Source organism: Saccopteryx bilineata, chromosome 1, assembly GCF_036850765.1.
Source record: "Saccopteryx bilineata isolate mSacBil1 chromosome 1, mSacBil1_pri_phased_curated, whole genome shotgun sequence".
Classification (NCBI taxonomy): Eukaryota; Metazoa; Chordata; class Mammalia; order Chiroptera; family Emballonuridae; genus Saccopteryx; species Saccopteryx bilineata.
The window spans coordinates 136,041,757-136,056,569 of record NC_089490.1 but is presented as its reverse complement, the minus strand read 5'-3'; the positions used below and the strand labels follow the sequence as shown (position 1 = coordinate 136,056,569).

The window sequence follows — 14,813 nt, the reverse complement described above, 5'->3', positions numbered from 1 at the left end:
TCTGGAATAGATTAACTAGGGCATTAGAGAAAATAATTTCAGTTCATAGTGGATTTTCACAAAAGTCTTGAGACTTTTGTGTGCCAGATGTGAGAGGCTGTCTGTAAGCAATGCCCGCCAGTGTCTTAACATCTTGATCTTAGGCAGACCAGGATCATTCTGTTTCCTGCACCAGGATTTCTCTGAGACAGACTTCCATGGCTTCCAGTAAGCTGAAAACAGCTTACTGTTGCTATCTCAGTTTATAGAACTTTCTAGTCTTAAGATTTTCCCTTTAAAAATTTTGCAGATATTTAACATAATCAACAGTTCAAATGCTACAGAAATGTTTACCTGAAACCTATGTGTAAGATATTTTCCGCCGAGGAAGAAAGAAGGACGTAGCCACCAAGTGTGGACAAGCAAAAGCTTTATTTAGAGTGCATCCGGGCGAGGTTTACTATTCCTCAAGACAGGGGTCAGGGAAGTCGCGCACTTTCCCTCGCCAGGGGGTGGGGGTGGGGGGGTAATTTATAGCATCAGTAGGGTGATTGGGTTGATATGTTGTGGCGAAATTTCATTGGCTGACAGATTTTTTCAAAATGCTCCTGGACTGTTTTGGTGGTCATGGGTGTGGGTGGTTTCTGCCAAAGTCCCGGACCCGGTTCCTCATGTGGCCTTCCCCCACTGCCAACCGACCTCACATTCCGACCTTTTATGTTAGATAGGGACGCTGCTGTTCATCTGGCTACTTCCTGCTGCTTAGGGGCGTTGTGGGGAAGGGAGGTCGGAAGGAGGTGGCTCTGAGGGGAGTCGTGTATATGAGTGTAGGAACATCTGGTTGGTTGACCGTGAGTCGAGAAACCTCGCAGATGTGGTCCTTTAAGAATCTAAGAAAAGAGGGGCAAAGATGAGTGATATGCTGATAATTAGGAGAGGACCTAGGAGAGGGGCAGCCCAGGTGAGGATGAGTGAAGACAATGATTCATCATCAGACACAGATGAGGACAAGCTAATGAATGGGAGTTTTGACAGTGATGAGGAGTTGTATGAATTTCATGATGAATAAAACTGGAGTTCAGTAACTTTATGTAATACACTTTTTTTTTCCAAATTTCAGGCCCCAGAATTAAGGTGCGTCTTATACATGGGAAATACGGTAATTGAATTTCTGACTTCTGTGTCTGGCTACCAGCCACAGTGTCAAGGCAATTCTAATGCCATTCTAAAGATGGAAAACATAATTTTGTGGTATTTTGTGGTAGTCAGGCTAGATCTGGATTTGAGAGAGTTCAAACTCTGCCCTTAGTAGCTGGGTGCCCTTAGCGAGACCTCAGGTTATTCTACGATAAGGGTAACAATCTTCATCTGGAGGGGCTGCTGTGAAGCTTATGGCAAGCTTTACGTAACCAGGAGTTAGTTTTATTTTCACAGGTCTGTTCTCCATGCTACTGATTGGTTTTCAGCATTGTTCACTCTAGTTTCTGCTGCTTCTGCGAGGAACATGATTGCCTCTTTTACATCTTTCCGTGGCTCTGACAGTTCTCTTTCATCTCAATCTGTTGGCTTATCCATTGTGATGTGGAAATCAGGCTTTCTTCGATTTCCTTGGGAATGTGAAGCAGTTATTAACTGAAATTTTCTTCTCCCCCTCCCAAGAGAATCTTCCAATAAACTCTTATCCTCTTTTTTTCTGATAAGCTTTCCTTTATTTTTAGCCATAGAAATTCTGCATATCCTTTGTGCTGCTTTTTGTTCTGTTTACTTTCCTCTGAATGGGGACCACCTGCTATTTGTCCCCAAATAATGTGGGTAGATGCACTTAGATCCTCTTCCCCATTTATGTAGGCACCCCATGGTGGAGATGCCTGAGAACTTAGTTTCTAAATATGTTGAACTCCTCTCTCAGAGACCGGCTCTCAAGAGGTGGAGGCATGGCTTGTTTCCTGGGTTTTTGGTTTGTCCCTCCATTTTGAGGAGAGATGGTGACTTTAATGAGAAAGTTGGGCCTTTGTCTCTGAGTCAGCATGCATATGTGTCCCAGGTTGTGTCTGGTCCCTAGCAACTATGTGGGCTTGCCTCCCAGACTCACCCCTGTCAGTCAGGAGTGCCTGCTCAGAAAAGACAGCCCTAGTATCTGGACACTCAACATTCTCTCAGGTCTGCTCCCACTTTGTTTAAACCAGAGCAGAGCATGGGAGGGGCTGGCAGAGTCTGAACCCAAATGGGTGCCCCCTGTGCTTCCTACTGCTCTCTCACCCTCTGCTCCCCAGGGGCTGGAGGCTGGGGGCAGGAGATGACAAGCCTTCAGAGTCTCCTCTCACAGCCATGCATCCCCGCCCCCCAAGTCTCTTTGGTTTCAGTTCTCTTTGCACTTGATCTGGTCTTTAGTCTAAGTCCTTTTTATTCTTGATAAACTATTGGAAAGATAGTTTTTGTAAATGTGATATAATACCATCATCTTTTTTAGAAATACTTTGGGAAAAATTGCAAGATGGGAAAATGCACCTTCATTTTTTCTCCATTTTTCTGTTCCTAGACCTCTTCTCCCAGCCAGCCTTTTGAGGTATACTCTTCCCCTGACCTTGCGCATATATCCTATAAAGGAGCCCACTTAGACTGTCCCATCTCTGTCCTGACCTTGCGCATATATCCTATAAAGGAGCCCACTTAGACTGTCCCATCCCTGTGCCAAGACATGGGTCTTTTTTTTTTTTTAAGATTTTATTTATTCATTTTAGGGGGGGGGGTAGAGAGAGAGAGAGAGAAGAGGAGAGGAGCTGGAAGTATCAACTCCCATATGTGCCTTGACCGGGCAAGTCCAGGGTTTTGAACTGGCAACCTCAGCATTTCAAGGTTGATGCTTTATCCACTGGGCCACCACCGGTCAGGCAAGACATGGGTCTTAAATGCAGGTAGTTGAGGGCCCTCTTAGCTCTGGGCTTCTGAATTCAGGATGGTGAAAGGCTTACAGTTCACACCTTTCATGGAACAATAGGATGGATTTCAACCTTAGTCTCCTAGATTTTTTTTTTTTTTTTTTTTTTTACAGATAGAGAGTGGGATAGATAGGGACAGACAGGAATGGAGAGAGATGAGAAGCATCAATCATCAGTTTTTTGCTGCGACACCTTAGTTGTTCATTGATTGCTTTACTCATATGTCCCTTGACTGTGGGGCTACAGTAGAGCGAGTAACCCCTTGCTTGAGCCAGCAACCTTGGGTCCAAGCTGGTGAGCTTTGCTCAAACCAGATGAGCCCACGCTCAAGCTGGAAACCTCAGGGTCTTGAACCTGGGTCCTCGGCATCCCAGTCCGACGCTCTATCCACTGCGCCACTGCCTGGTCCGGCAGTCTCCTAGATTTTTATAGCCCCTTATCCCAGGGCAAGAATTACAAACCCTATTTAAAATGGTTGCTGGAGATTTTTCTGGTTGTAGCAAGGTAGTATAATTTGATGGCCTGCAAAGCTCCATGCAAGTGGCTACCCTGGTGTTGGGCAAATAAATTCGTAAGATTTGTGTTGTTTGGGTTTGCTCACTTTTATTGTTAAAAATGGCCACTACCCAGGTAAATTGTGCTGTCAAGTGAAACTGCTAATTACCTCCTGCTTGGGAAGGGTAATTGTTATGCTAATGTTGCTGGAGGAGGGGTTTTCATGCCAAAAAGTTTTAAGAAGAAAAAGGAGAAGAAAAGAAGCCAAGATGCAGGGTGCTGAAGGAGAAGCCAGTTTGTGCAGAGATGAAGAGGGAGAAGATATGCAGATGGGGAACCAGAGGTGACTAAGACTGGTGGAGCCTTTGATTCTAGGAAAACCCAGATGTATCAATAGCTTTGTGAGCATTGAATGAGTGGGTTTTAGAGCCCTGTGTGTTTTTATTTGCCTGCTGGGTATAAGGCTAGAGTAAAGGAATGGCTCATCAGTTTCTGGCTCCAAATCTAATGGGAACCTGCACCAGCCTGGCCCTGACGGTGACGGCTGCGACTACTGGCCATACACCTGGTCCATTACAAGGCTGGTGCACCTTGTAAGTGACCCTTTGATGTGGGTTGGGCCTCTTGCAGGTTCCATCACTGAGGGCCATGGAAGATTAGTGATTCAGAAAAGGGAGAGAAATACTTGGTGCCCAAGCTTCCTTTCTCTTTATTCCTCCTGTTACGTCCCTAGGGAGAGAAACAATGAACTGGAAAATCTGTTTCCCACATGATCTAGTATATAGGTGCCAATCAAAAGTATTGGCTGGATTAATTGATGCTAGGACACCGTGTGCGCTCACAGGAAAAAAAAAACCATATCACAACCCTTCTGCCATTTCTGCGATACCTCCCCCAGGCCGCGCGGTGACGCTGCGCCTTCGCCGAGGCCCGGGCTGCTGTTGGGCGCTAAGGACGCGCAGGCTTCTGGGGATCTTCGGGACCGCGGCGGTGCGCGGGGAGGCGAGGTGGGTGCTGCGGGTGGGCCTGAGTAGGGACGCTTCTCTCGGGTCTGGCCCGTGCCCTCCGGGCCTCTCGATCCAGGGCCGGGAAGGGCCGACCGCTACCGCCGAGTGGTCCCAAGGCGGCCCGACTCTGCGTGGGCGCTTAAGGGTCGGAGAGGCTGGGGCGAGCGTGCGCACCTCGGGCACAAAGGCGTCCCGGCGTCGGGCTCGCGTGCGGAGGCAGCGTGCTCCCGCGGGGTCCGGGAGCCCCTCCCGTGCCCGGCGGCCATTGTGCCCGGGGACTTAGGTGTGTCCCTTCCCCACCGTGGAGCCTGCTTTCTGCCGTCAGAGCAGAGCCCTGGGCCACGATGCCTTCAGGTCCCTTGCAGCACCGACACTGCGGGGTTACGCTGGCTCAGATCTTGCTCTGACGCCAGCCCCTGGCCGTGTACCCCCACAGGCTCTCCTTCCTACCTGTCACCCTGGCCCTTCTCTGCTTGGACGGCGTCTTCCTCTCCCCGCCCGAGAATGACTTTGTGCATCGCGTCCAGAAGGAGCTGGACCGCTTCCTGCTGCAGAAGCAGCTGTCAAGGTAAGCTGGACCAAGGGTGTTGGGGGGGGGTCGCCCTGCTGCTAGGAAGGGCAGGGTGCCCCACGCCCTGTTTGTCCCCTTCCCCAGTGGTGCATCCGGGGTAACTGGCCTGTAGCAGTCTCTGACCTTGGCCTTTAGGTTTAATGATCTGCTCTCTGGCCTCTCCCAACCCTGTGTAATTCTGAGCATTACCTCAAGACTGTAGGGACCCAGCACAGGAATGGGGACAGGACTAGTAGCTCCCTGTGATAACCTCTATGATTAAGTCCTTTGCAGTCAGCTTAAGACTCAAGGTGGCAGAGAGAGGCTAATGTTAAGCCACCTTTAAACTGGGAGTGCACCTGGTGGAGGTCAGCCCCCGAGGCTGCACCTGGAGCCTCTGCTCAGCACTCCTTCTGCTCCTCCCCAGGGTACTTCTTTTCCCCCCACTCTCCAGTCGCCTTCGGTACCTGATCCATAGGACAGCAGAAAATTTTGATCTTTTGAGCAGCTTTTCTGTTGGGGAGGGCTGGAAGAGGAGGACAGTCGTCTGTCACCTGGACATCAGGTATGTATGACCTCAGTAGTTCCTTCTGGGTGAGCAGGTGAATAATGATCTGGTCAGCCCCTGGCACCAGGGCAAGGACTCCCAGGCAGTTGCCTCTATCCCAGCCTCCGATGCTTAAAAGACAGCCCTACGTACTTTGTTTCAATAGTGGGGTAGATGGTGCATTGTTTGTAGAATTCATTTAGCAATCAACTAACTATACATGTTGGGCCAAAAGGGAGAGAGAGCAGTCTAAGCAGTGAAGGCTTCTGCCAGTAACTCAAGCAAGGAGCATGTGCCCAGAGGCCATGGAATGAAGGTGAGAAGCACATCCGAGCCTCCACTCATCTCGATCTCCAGTGCATCTTGGAGGATCTTATAAAGACTGAGCCTCGTGTTTAATATTTTTCTTTTTTTGGTGCCGAAACCTGGGGTTGAACCATGTTTAATGTTTTTCAAATAACATAGTCCCTAAATGCAAGTCTTTACCTGGTATATAACCAAAGAATTTTGATCTTTTGAGCTTCTCCGTTGGGGATTCAGCCATCTCTAACTCATTTTAAACAGTGGAGGCAGAGCTTGGCTCGTTTGGGCTTGTTCAGAGGTAGCAGTCAGCCTCCACTAGGATGCTTTCTTAAGGTATTTTCAGGGGCCATTTGGCATTGGTTTTTGCCTGATGCTAACTTGAGAGCCTCATGCCTGAATGGCAGGTAGTTCCGGTAAATAATTTTCCTTGGGGCCCAGACTATTTGATCACCTTCTGTTCCTGCTTCAGGTTACCCAGTTCAGATGGACTCTCTGGTCCCTGCCGCCCTCCTACCCCCCACCCTAGCAAGTACCGAGGTTCAAACCAGCGAGTGGCTGCTGGTCGCCGAGGGGCATGGGCAGGCCGGGGGCATCGAGGACGAGGACGGAAGCCAGACCAGGCTTTGTATGTGCCTCGGATACGGCGCAGGCAAGAAGAATGGGCGCCGACCCCAATCCCGGGGCTCAAGGTGGGCGATACAGCTGGCAGGCTCCTGGAGGAGCCTGGAGATACTGGTGCTGGAGACCCCAGCTCTGATCAGGAACACCCTGCGTTGATGACTCAGACAACAGAGGACCTAAAGGGCCTGGACCAGCATTGTGACAATGAGCAGCTGCTGGACCCAGTGGGCACTGAGCTGTTGGGGCCTGAGAGCCACTCGGGGACAGGGGACAGCCCAGAGAAGGCCACACAGCTTTTGTCCAGTCTGCAGCTGGACTTGGAAGAGGGGAAGAGGAGTGAGCTGGAGAAGAGCTTGGCGGCAGAGGAGGAAGAGGAAGAGGTGGAAGAGGAGGGGCCTGGCAGCTGCTCCGAGGATGATTACAATGAGCTGCTGCAGGAGGTGATGAGGCTCTTAAGCCCGGAAAAGGGAGGGCGGAAGTGAGGTGGGTAGATGGGACCGGGGGTCATGGCGTGTGGAGCATGTGCTGCTGAGCAGGGCTGAGCTTGGGTGATAGGGGTCCCTTAGGAGACATGGGAGAAGAGCGCAGGGCTCTTGCCCAAAGGAGTCAGGACTGACACAGTAGAGGGGAGGAAGCTCAAGGATACTGGGTTGGGTGTAGAATTGAGTCCCAGCTCAGATGTAGGAGTTATGTGACCACAGGCAAGTCATTTTGTTTTTCTGAGTCTCAGTTACCTCATCTGAAAAGTGGATGATGCGTCCTACACAAGGTAATATAGATAGGATGTATGTGGACTTGCTTAGTAAGGGACTGCAGATGTTGGTCATGAAAGTTATTCTTTTGCCTGAAGCTTTGTCTGACAAATCTTGTTTCCTTAGATCTGTGTGTCTCCCTGAGATGGGCCACGGTGTTCAGTTGGGAGGGCAGGTGTCTTTTATTGCTGTTTTATATATGAAGGATGGAGACCAGAAAGACTTACTTAATTACTAAGGCTAATTATTAATCATTAAGGACGGGAGGAAAGATCCTGGACTTGCTCAGCTGTCTCTTTATTGAGTGTGCAACTTTAGGCAGAATTACGAGTGTCCCAGCTGTAAAGTGGGTATATGCAACGGAGTGTTCAGTATTCTGTGAAACATAATATGTGTGGGTGCCAGTCACTCACTGGGAACTTCCTAAGTAAGTTCCGTCCCTCAAAGCGCATCCTTCTCCATCTTCCTGTCCCGTATGCTGTCAGACTGTTTTTTTTTTTTAAACATCAAACTTTTTTTTTAACTTTTATTTATTCATTTTTAGAGAGAAGAGAGAGAGGGAGGGAGGGAGAGAGGGGGGGGAGAGGAGAGAGAGGAGAGAGAGAGAGAGAAAGAGAGAGAGAAGGAGGGAGGAGCTGGAAGCATCAACTCCCATATGTGCCTTGACCAGGCAAGCCCAGGGTTTTGAACCGGCGACCTCAGCATTTCCAGGTCGATGCTTTATCCACTGTGCCACCACAGGTCAGGCCCTGTCAGACTGTTTTTCCTAGTCTCCTGCCAACTATGGCTCCCAGGGGAAGCCACCCTCAGCTCCTCCTCCCTGCTTACCCAGAAGCCTGCAGGACTCCATTTGTGGTTTAAGAAAAAGCAGTTGGGTGGAGCCCTGTGTCTAGAGCTCCCGTGCTGAAAGGTGTGATCTCACCCAGATAACAGACAGCCTGACTGAGAAGAAGATCCAGGTAGAGAAGGTCCACGTGGACACGTCCTCCTTCGTAGAAGAGCTGCCCGGAGAGCAGGATTTTGCCCACGTGGTGGAGATCTATGACTTTGAACCGACACTCAAGACTGAGGACCTGCTGGCAGCCTTCTCCGGGCTCCAGTGAGTGCAGGCAATGCTTCGGGGAGGCAGAGGGGGCAGGTGCTCCCTTTAGAGAGGAGCTGGGACATCCCTCTGTTGTTGGAGACACTTGCCTGCTGCTCCCCCCACCCCAGGGCCCAGCCACCTAGAAAGAAAGGCAGAAGGTGAATGCTCATACGTCTGGGCAGCTCAGCCTACTGGCCGTGACTGTGGGGAAGGGGAGAGCGGTTTTTGGTTGTGGGCATGTGGCAGAGGCCCTAGACCTGGTCCTGCCGGCCCATGCGGCACCTTCGTCCTGCCGCTGCATGCCCACATGCCTCGCAGCTCCAGCGGGGCCCTCCACCCTGATGCAGGACACAGGCCGCCCATCCCGCCCCACTCTCCACATCCCCACCACCTGGTCGCATGGTCAGCAGACTGCGGACCATCTCTGCAGGGACCGCCTCTGTGGAGCTGAGCTACAGTGCTGAGGGGGGCTGGTGGGGGGGCCAGGGAGTGCTGAGAGGAAAGACTTCTGTGCCCCCAGTTGCTTAAATCCAACTCCAGTCTTTTCTCCTTTTTTCTTTTTCTTTTTTCTTAATGTTTATCTTCCTTTCTCTAGCCCCCCCCCCCCCCCCCCTTTACGACATATGCTTTTAAAAACCCCTTTCTTCCTGGCTCTGTTCTGTCTGCTGCTCAGCAGCCCTGCCATGCCCTCCCGGGCCTGAGCGCAGAGCTGAGTGTGGCTGGGTGGGGCACGGGCGGCTCACCTGCTCTCCACCCCGGAAGGTGTGGGTATCCGGGGGCCACTGGTGACTGCTTCCCCTGGCTAGCGAGCGGAGTCAGTGCCCTCAGAGGAGCTGTAGTCGAGGGACTGCTTTGGGCTTCTCCTGGCCTCAGACTCTGCTGCTTTGCTGAGTATGGGAGGGAGCTGACCAGGAGCAGTAACACTGACATGCATATTTTAGGGCCTGTCCCTTGTCCCTGCCACATAACCCTTGGGGTTCTCTGCAAGCTCTGCTAGGCCTGGCTTCTTCAGGTCTGGGAAGCAGGGACTTGCCTGGTCCACAGGTTGGCTTTCTGAAGCCAACCTCATGGTCTTCAGAGAAAGTCTGCTGCGAGTGGTGTCTCCTCTCCAGAGGAGACAGATGGAGCTCATCTTGGCTCATAGTTTTTGAGGATTGGAGGTGGGAGGGGACGTCCTTTGGCAAGAAGTGTTTCACCCATTTGCTTTCATAATCGCTCTGTCTCCTCATCCCTGTCTCAGAGAGAAGGAGCTCAGGATTCAGTGGGTGGACGACACACATGCCCTCGGCATCTTTCCCTGCCCGGCCTCAGGTAATGCGGCTTTCCCATGGGCTGGCCCTTTATCTGCCACTAAGAGGGGAGGGGACCTTGGTCTCTCTGGCCTGGGCCATCCACGTCCAGGTTGCAGGCCCACTCCCAGCCCTCCCGGTTCAGGAGGCTGGGGAGCAGAGTGAGCTCTGGGCTGTTCCTGTTCACGTTAGTGCCTTCAGATTAGAGGCTATGGATTCAGGGGATACTGGGCAAATGTCACAGGCCAAGCCCTAGGTACTTCACATATTAAATGATGGCAGAGCTGCATGTGCCCAACTGGGATCCACCCCGCAAGCCCCCTACAGGGCGATGCTCTGCCCATCTGGTACTGCTACTCCGTTGCTCTGCAACAAGCTATTTCAGCACCTATGGCAAGGCCATGGAGCCATTCTTAGCGCCCAGGACCAACTTTGCTTGAACCATTTGAGCCATGGTTGCGGGAAGGGATTAAAGAGAGAGAGAGAGAGAGAGACATGGTTGCTTCTCCTGTGTGCCCTGACTGGGAATTGAACCAGGGACTTCCACACACCAGGCTGATGCTCTACCACGGAGCCATCTGGCCAGGGCCCAAGCACATGCATTCTTACTCAATTTTTAATATAGGATTGGGTCAGATCGCCTCTTATTTTGCAAATGAGGAGACCGAGGTTCCCAGAATGTCGGTGGTCTGTTCAAGGTTATGAAGCTCCTCAGTGTCAAAGCTGGGGACATCAGCTAACCTCCAGACTGTCACTCCACTGTTCCTTCTTGTCCACTTTCCTAAGCTGATTGTCACACCACTGCTCATTCTCTGTGTATTTATAAAGAGTGCCCCCCCCCCCTTGCCTCTCCTTGCTTGGCTCCTGAACGCGAGCTGGGCGAGGCCATAGCTGGTGTAGGCCCATCCAGTCCTTGAGAGAACCTGAGGGGAGGGGTGGTGGTCAGGGAACAGAGGGGCCGGGGCATGGTATGACTGCAGGGAGGTCAGAGGGAAGCCAAGGGGCTGCCCGGTGCCCCGGAAAGGGTAAGCGCTGTTTGGGCCTGGCTGCGGCTGCCTTCTGGGCTCTGCCGAGCTGTGTAGCATGAGCAGGTTGTGTCCCAGCCTCAGCTTCCTCGTCTGTAAAGAGGGGGCTTGCACATGAGGCCCCTCCTGGCTCTCTGACATGCTGTGTTTCTACATAGGTCATGCACAACCCAGAGCAGTGAGGGCATGTGTCCTGGGAGGGTCTGGAGCAGGGGTCCCCAAACTACGGCCCGCGGGCCGCATGCGGCCCCCTGAGGCCATTTATCTGGCCCCCGCCACACTTCCAGAAGGGGCACCTCTTTCATTGGTGGTCAGTGAGAGGAGCATAGTTCCTATTGAAATACTGGTCAGTTTGTTGATTTAAATTTACTTATTCTTTATTTTAAATATTGTATTTGTTCCCGTTTTGTTTTTTTACTTTAAAATAAGATATGTGCAGTGTGCATAGGGATTTGTTCATAGTTTTTTTTTATAGTCCGGCCCTCCAACGGTCTGAGGGACAGTGAACTGGCCCCCTGTGTAAAAAGTTTGGGGACCCCTGGTCTGGAGTCAGGGATAGGGTAGGGTTTGTTTGAAGCTCCCACCTTACAAGGCAGGAGGCTGCCCTCTTGTGGTCCTGTGCTGCCCAGGTTGAGGGTGGAAGCTGGACTCCGCAGGCTTTCCTTCTAACGCAGTGGTTCCCAACCTTTTTTGGGCCACGGACCGGTTTACTGTCAGAAAATATTTTCATGGACCGGCCTTTAGGGTGGGATGGATAAATGCACAAAATAAAATTATGCGACTGGCGTAAAAACTGATATTTTTAAATATAATTGTTGAACTTACGAGACAAGCGTCGAGTGAGTCTTAGACGGATGTAACAGAGGGAATCTGGTCATTAAAAAAAAATAAAACATCGTTCAGACTTAAATATAAATAAAACGGAAATAATTAAGTTATTTATTCTTTCTCTGCGAACCGGTACCAAATGGCCCACGGACCACTTACCAGTCCGCGGCCTGGGGGTTGGGGACCACTGTTCTAATGGATGGATGGCCCATGTAGGGGGCTGGGGGTGGGATGAGCAGATGGCACAGTGGCATGTGGCAGACCTGTCCTGGGGCCTTCTATGGAAGCATGAAGCGGCTGTATTTGTTTGGGTGGTCTGTCTGTTCCTGGGCCCTGAGGGGGCCTTGCCTAGAAGAGGAGAGGATGGCTCCAGGTCTGTTTTCTCTCCACAGCTGCTGAAGCCCTGACCAAGGATTTCTTAGGGCTCAAGATCCGGCCCCTCATACAAGGAAGCAAGCAGTCAAAGCTGAAGGCCTTGCAGAGGCCAAGTAAGGGGGCAGCTGTGTCTTGATGAGGCTGTGTGTGTGTGTGTGTGTGTGTGGTTAGGCTGTGGGCCTTTCCAGTGGTTCCGTCCTTCATTTATTTATTTATTTATTTATTTATTTATTTATTTTATTTATTTATTTTCATTTTTCTGAAGCTGGAAACAGGGAGAGACAGTCAGACAGACTCCCGCATGCGCCCAACCGGGATCCACCCGGCACGCCCACCAGGGGGCGACGCTCTGCCCACCAGGGGGCGATGCTCTGCCCATCCTGGGCGTCGCCATGTTGCGACCCTCCTGGGTGTCGCCATATTGCGACCAGAGCCACTCTAGCGCCTGGGGCAGAGGCCACAGAGCCATCCCCAGCACCCGGGCCATCTTTTGCTCCAATGGAGCCTTGGCTGCGGGAGGGGAAGAGAGAGACAGAGAGGAAGGCGTGGCGGAGGGGTGGAGAAGCAAATGGGCGCTTCTCCTATGTGCCCTGGCCGGGAATCGAACCCGGGTCCTCCGCACGCTAGGCCGACGCTCTACTGCTGAGCCAACCGGCCAGGGCCTGGTTCCGTCCTTCTTGTTCAGCTCTCTGCTTTAGGACTCCTGGGCTTAGTGGCCGCTGGGGTGCTCCTCCTGTACCTGGGGGTCTGGGGATACCTAGGGAAGGAAAGGCCCAGCAGGGAGGTCTGTGTGCCAGCTGTTTTGCTTGGGACCTGTCTTCCTGTTCATGCCTCTGCTGGGTGTTGCTCAGGGAGACATTTGGTCTTTTTTGCAAGTCCATGGGAACCATGCTTTGCAGTGGGGTTAAAAGAGTCTCCCTGCGTGTGAACCTGGCCTTGTCACTTAAGTTGGCCTTGGGTGAGTCACCTGATGTGCATTGCTTTCTTTTTCTTTAAAACAAGCAGATCATAGCCTGACCAGGCGGTGGCGCACTGGATAGAGCATCGAACTGGGATGCAGAAGGACCCAGGTTCGAGACCCCGAGGTCGCCAGCTTGAGTGCGGGCTCATCTGGTTTGAGCAATAGCTCATCAGCTTGAGCCCAAGGTTGCTGGCTCGAGCAAGGGTTACTCGGTCTGCTGAAGGCCCGCGGTCAAGGCACATATGAGAAAGCAATCAATGAACAACTAAAGTGCCACAATGAAAAACTGATGATTGATGCTTCTCATCTCTTATTCCTGTCTGTCTGTCCCTATCTATCCCTCTCTCTGACTCTCTGTCTGTAAAAAAACAAAAACTAAAAAACAAGCAGATCATATAGAATGTGGTAGAGACGTGGACAGGAGATCCTGGTAGACTCGCAAAAGGTGCCAAGTAATGGACAGTACCTCCCTCCCTTCTTCTCCTAGAAAGCATGATGGGGGCTTTTAGGGCACAGTTTGTGTGGCTGCAAAGCAGTGGCAGCAAAACTGGGCCAGAAGTGGCCTGCTGATGCTTTTCAGGCTTCTGTGGATCATGTGGCTTTTGTCCCATAAGCTCTGAGTGCCCTGTCCTGACTTGATTTCCCTCCCCAGATGGCCCTGCAAAGCATGGACATGTACAGGGTAGGCTCCTTCCCACCCTGTGCAGGTAGAGAAACGGGGAGGGTACAAAGAGGTGGCAGGATGAGGTCAGGACCCAGCAGCCCTTGGTGGGTGCCCTGTCAGTAGCATCTGAGGCTGCTGTGTCACTGGGAGGAGAGGTGATCATGGCCTTGAATTCAAGTCCCCGCCCCACGGGGCTTTCCTTTTAGAGCTCTTGTGTCTGGCGAAGGAGAGACCACAGACGAGTACAGCAGTGGCTCAGAGGCTGGTGGCGAGGGCCCTGGGACTTCAACACAAAAAGAACAACCTGCTGTAGAGTCTCCTATTTCCCCAAGGGCTTGGCAGGCCCAGTGGGCCTGGGTCGACACCCCCAGCACAGGCTGGGGTCCCAACACCACAACCGTTTACAGACACTAGAACAGCCCTCTATTCCCGTTGGAGTGTCACTGTGGGGTGGGGTGGGGTGGGGTGGGCTTCAGTTTGGTCTAGTTCCAGAAGTTGAGAAAAAATAAAAACTTAAAAGTTTCATTGCTTCAAAATATAGTCTACCCAGGGACACTAGGGGGTGCTGTTTGTCTCCCATTTTGACCTGGGCCTCTGAAGAAATTGGTCTGAGACTGGCCTGCAGGGCATTTTTGCACAGAACCGGCACAGCTCGGAGTGGGTTGCGCCTGCTGTGTGACACCTGGGCAGTCTCCCCTCAAGGCAGCTGCCCTGACCTGCCCCTGGGAGTCGGCAGAGTGGCTGTGGGCTATGGTAGCGCTGATGGCCCTAGCCCCTGGACTGGTCCTAATGTTTCCTCTCAATGTTGGTGATAGAAGGGCTCCTTGTAGAAATAAACATGAACAAAGCCAAGAGGTGACATCTGAAGTGGCCACAGAGTTTGCCTCCCGCGCACAAGAACAGATGCAGGACACCTTTGTGGGGACAGGTCCAGTACATGTTCCTGGTTTGGATGGAGTTGGTGCCATCCTACTCCTGGGTCACTGTGGAGCCCTCTGGTGCTGGTGCACTTGACATGAGTGGGGGCCTATGTGTGAGGGAGAGTAGCTGGGCTGGCTTTCCACCCTCCCCACTGGGAAGTGCTCTGCGCCCCTCCCCTGCCACCCTGTCCCTCAGAGCTGGCCCAGGCCCTGCCCTGCCCTGCCCTGCCCTAGGTGTCCTGGTCCTAACACAACTGCTGTGCCCCTGACAAATTTCAGTAAAAAACAAGCTCAAGAAAGACTGACTTGTATCTTTGCTGATTTTTTTGTGACCTTAGACTACTCTGAAGAGGTAGGGGTTGCTCCTTTGGGGGTGTATGGCGGGAGGCCCCCTGTGGCCACCCTGGACCCCAGCTCTCTGCATGAGTGGACTGGCGTGTATGAGGCTTCATCACAGTGGACTGGATGAGCTCT

General features: G+C 52.0%; 1 protein-coding gene across 1 annotated transcript; it reads left to right on the top strand.

Moving 5' to 3' along the window:
• Positions 1–606: 606 nt before the first annotated feature.
• Positions 607–14,641, top strand: R3HCC1 (R3H domain and coiled-coil containing 1). The gene is made up of 9 exons (XM_066252637.1): positions 607–610; positions 4,258–4,420; positions 4,857–4,988; positions 5,398–5,535; positions 6,290–6,881; positions 8,120–8,292; positions 9,518–9,588; positions 11,812–11,907; positions 13,626–14,641. The coding sequence occupies exons 1-9, from the start codon at positions 607–609 to the stop codon at positions 13,730–13,732; spliced, it is 1,476 nt and encodes a 491-aa protein (XP_066108734.1). The 3' UTR covers positions 13,733–14,641.
• Positions 14,642–14,813: the final 172 nt, after the last annotated feature.

Coding starts and splice junctions, on each gene's coding strand:
- R3HCC1 (XM_066252637.1), top strand. Junction 4,421..4,856: donor GCGGTGCGCGGGGAGGCGAG/GTGGGTGCTGCG, acceptor GTACCCCCACAG/GCTCTCCTTCCTACCTGTCA. Junction 5,536..6,289: donor GTCTGTCACCTGGACATCAG/GTATGTATGACC, acceptor TTCCTGCTTCAG/GTTACCCAGTTCAGATGGAC.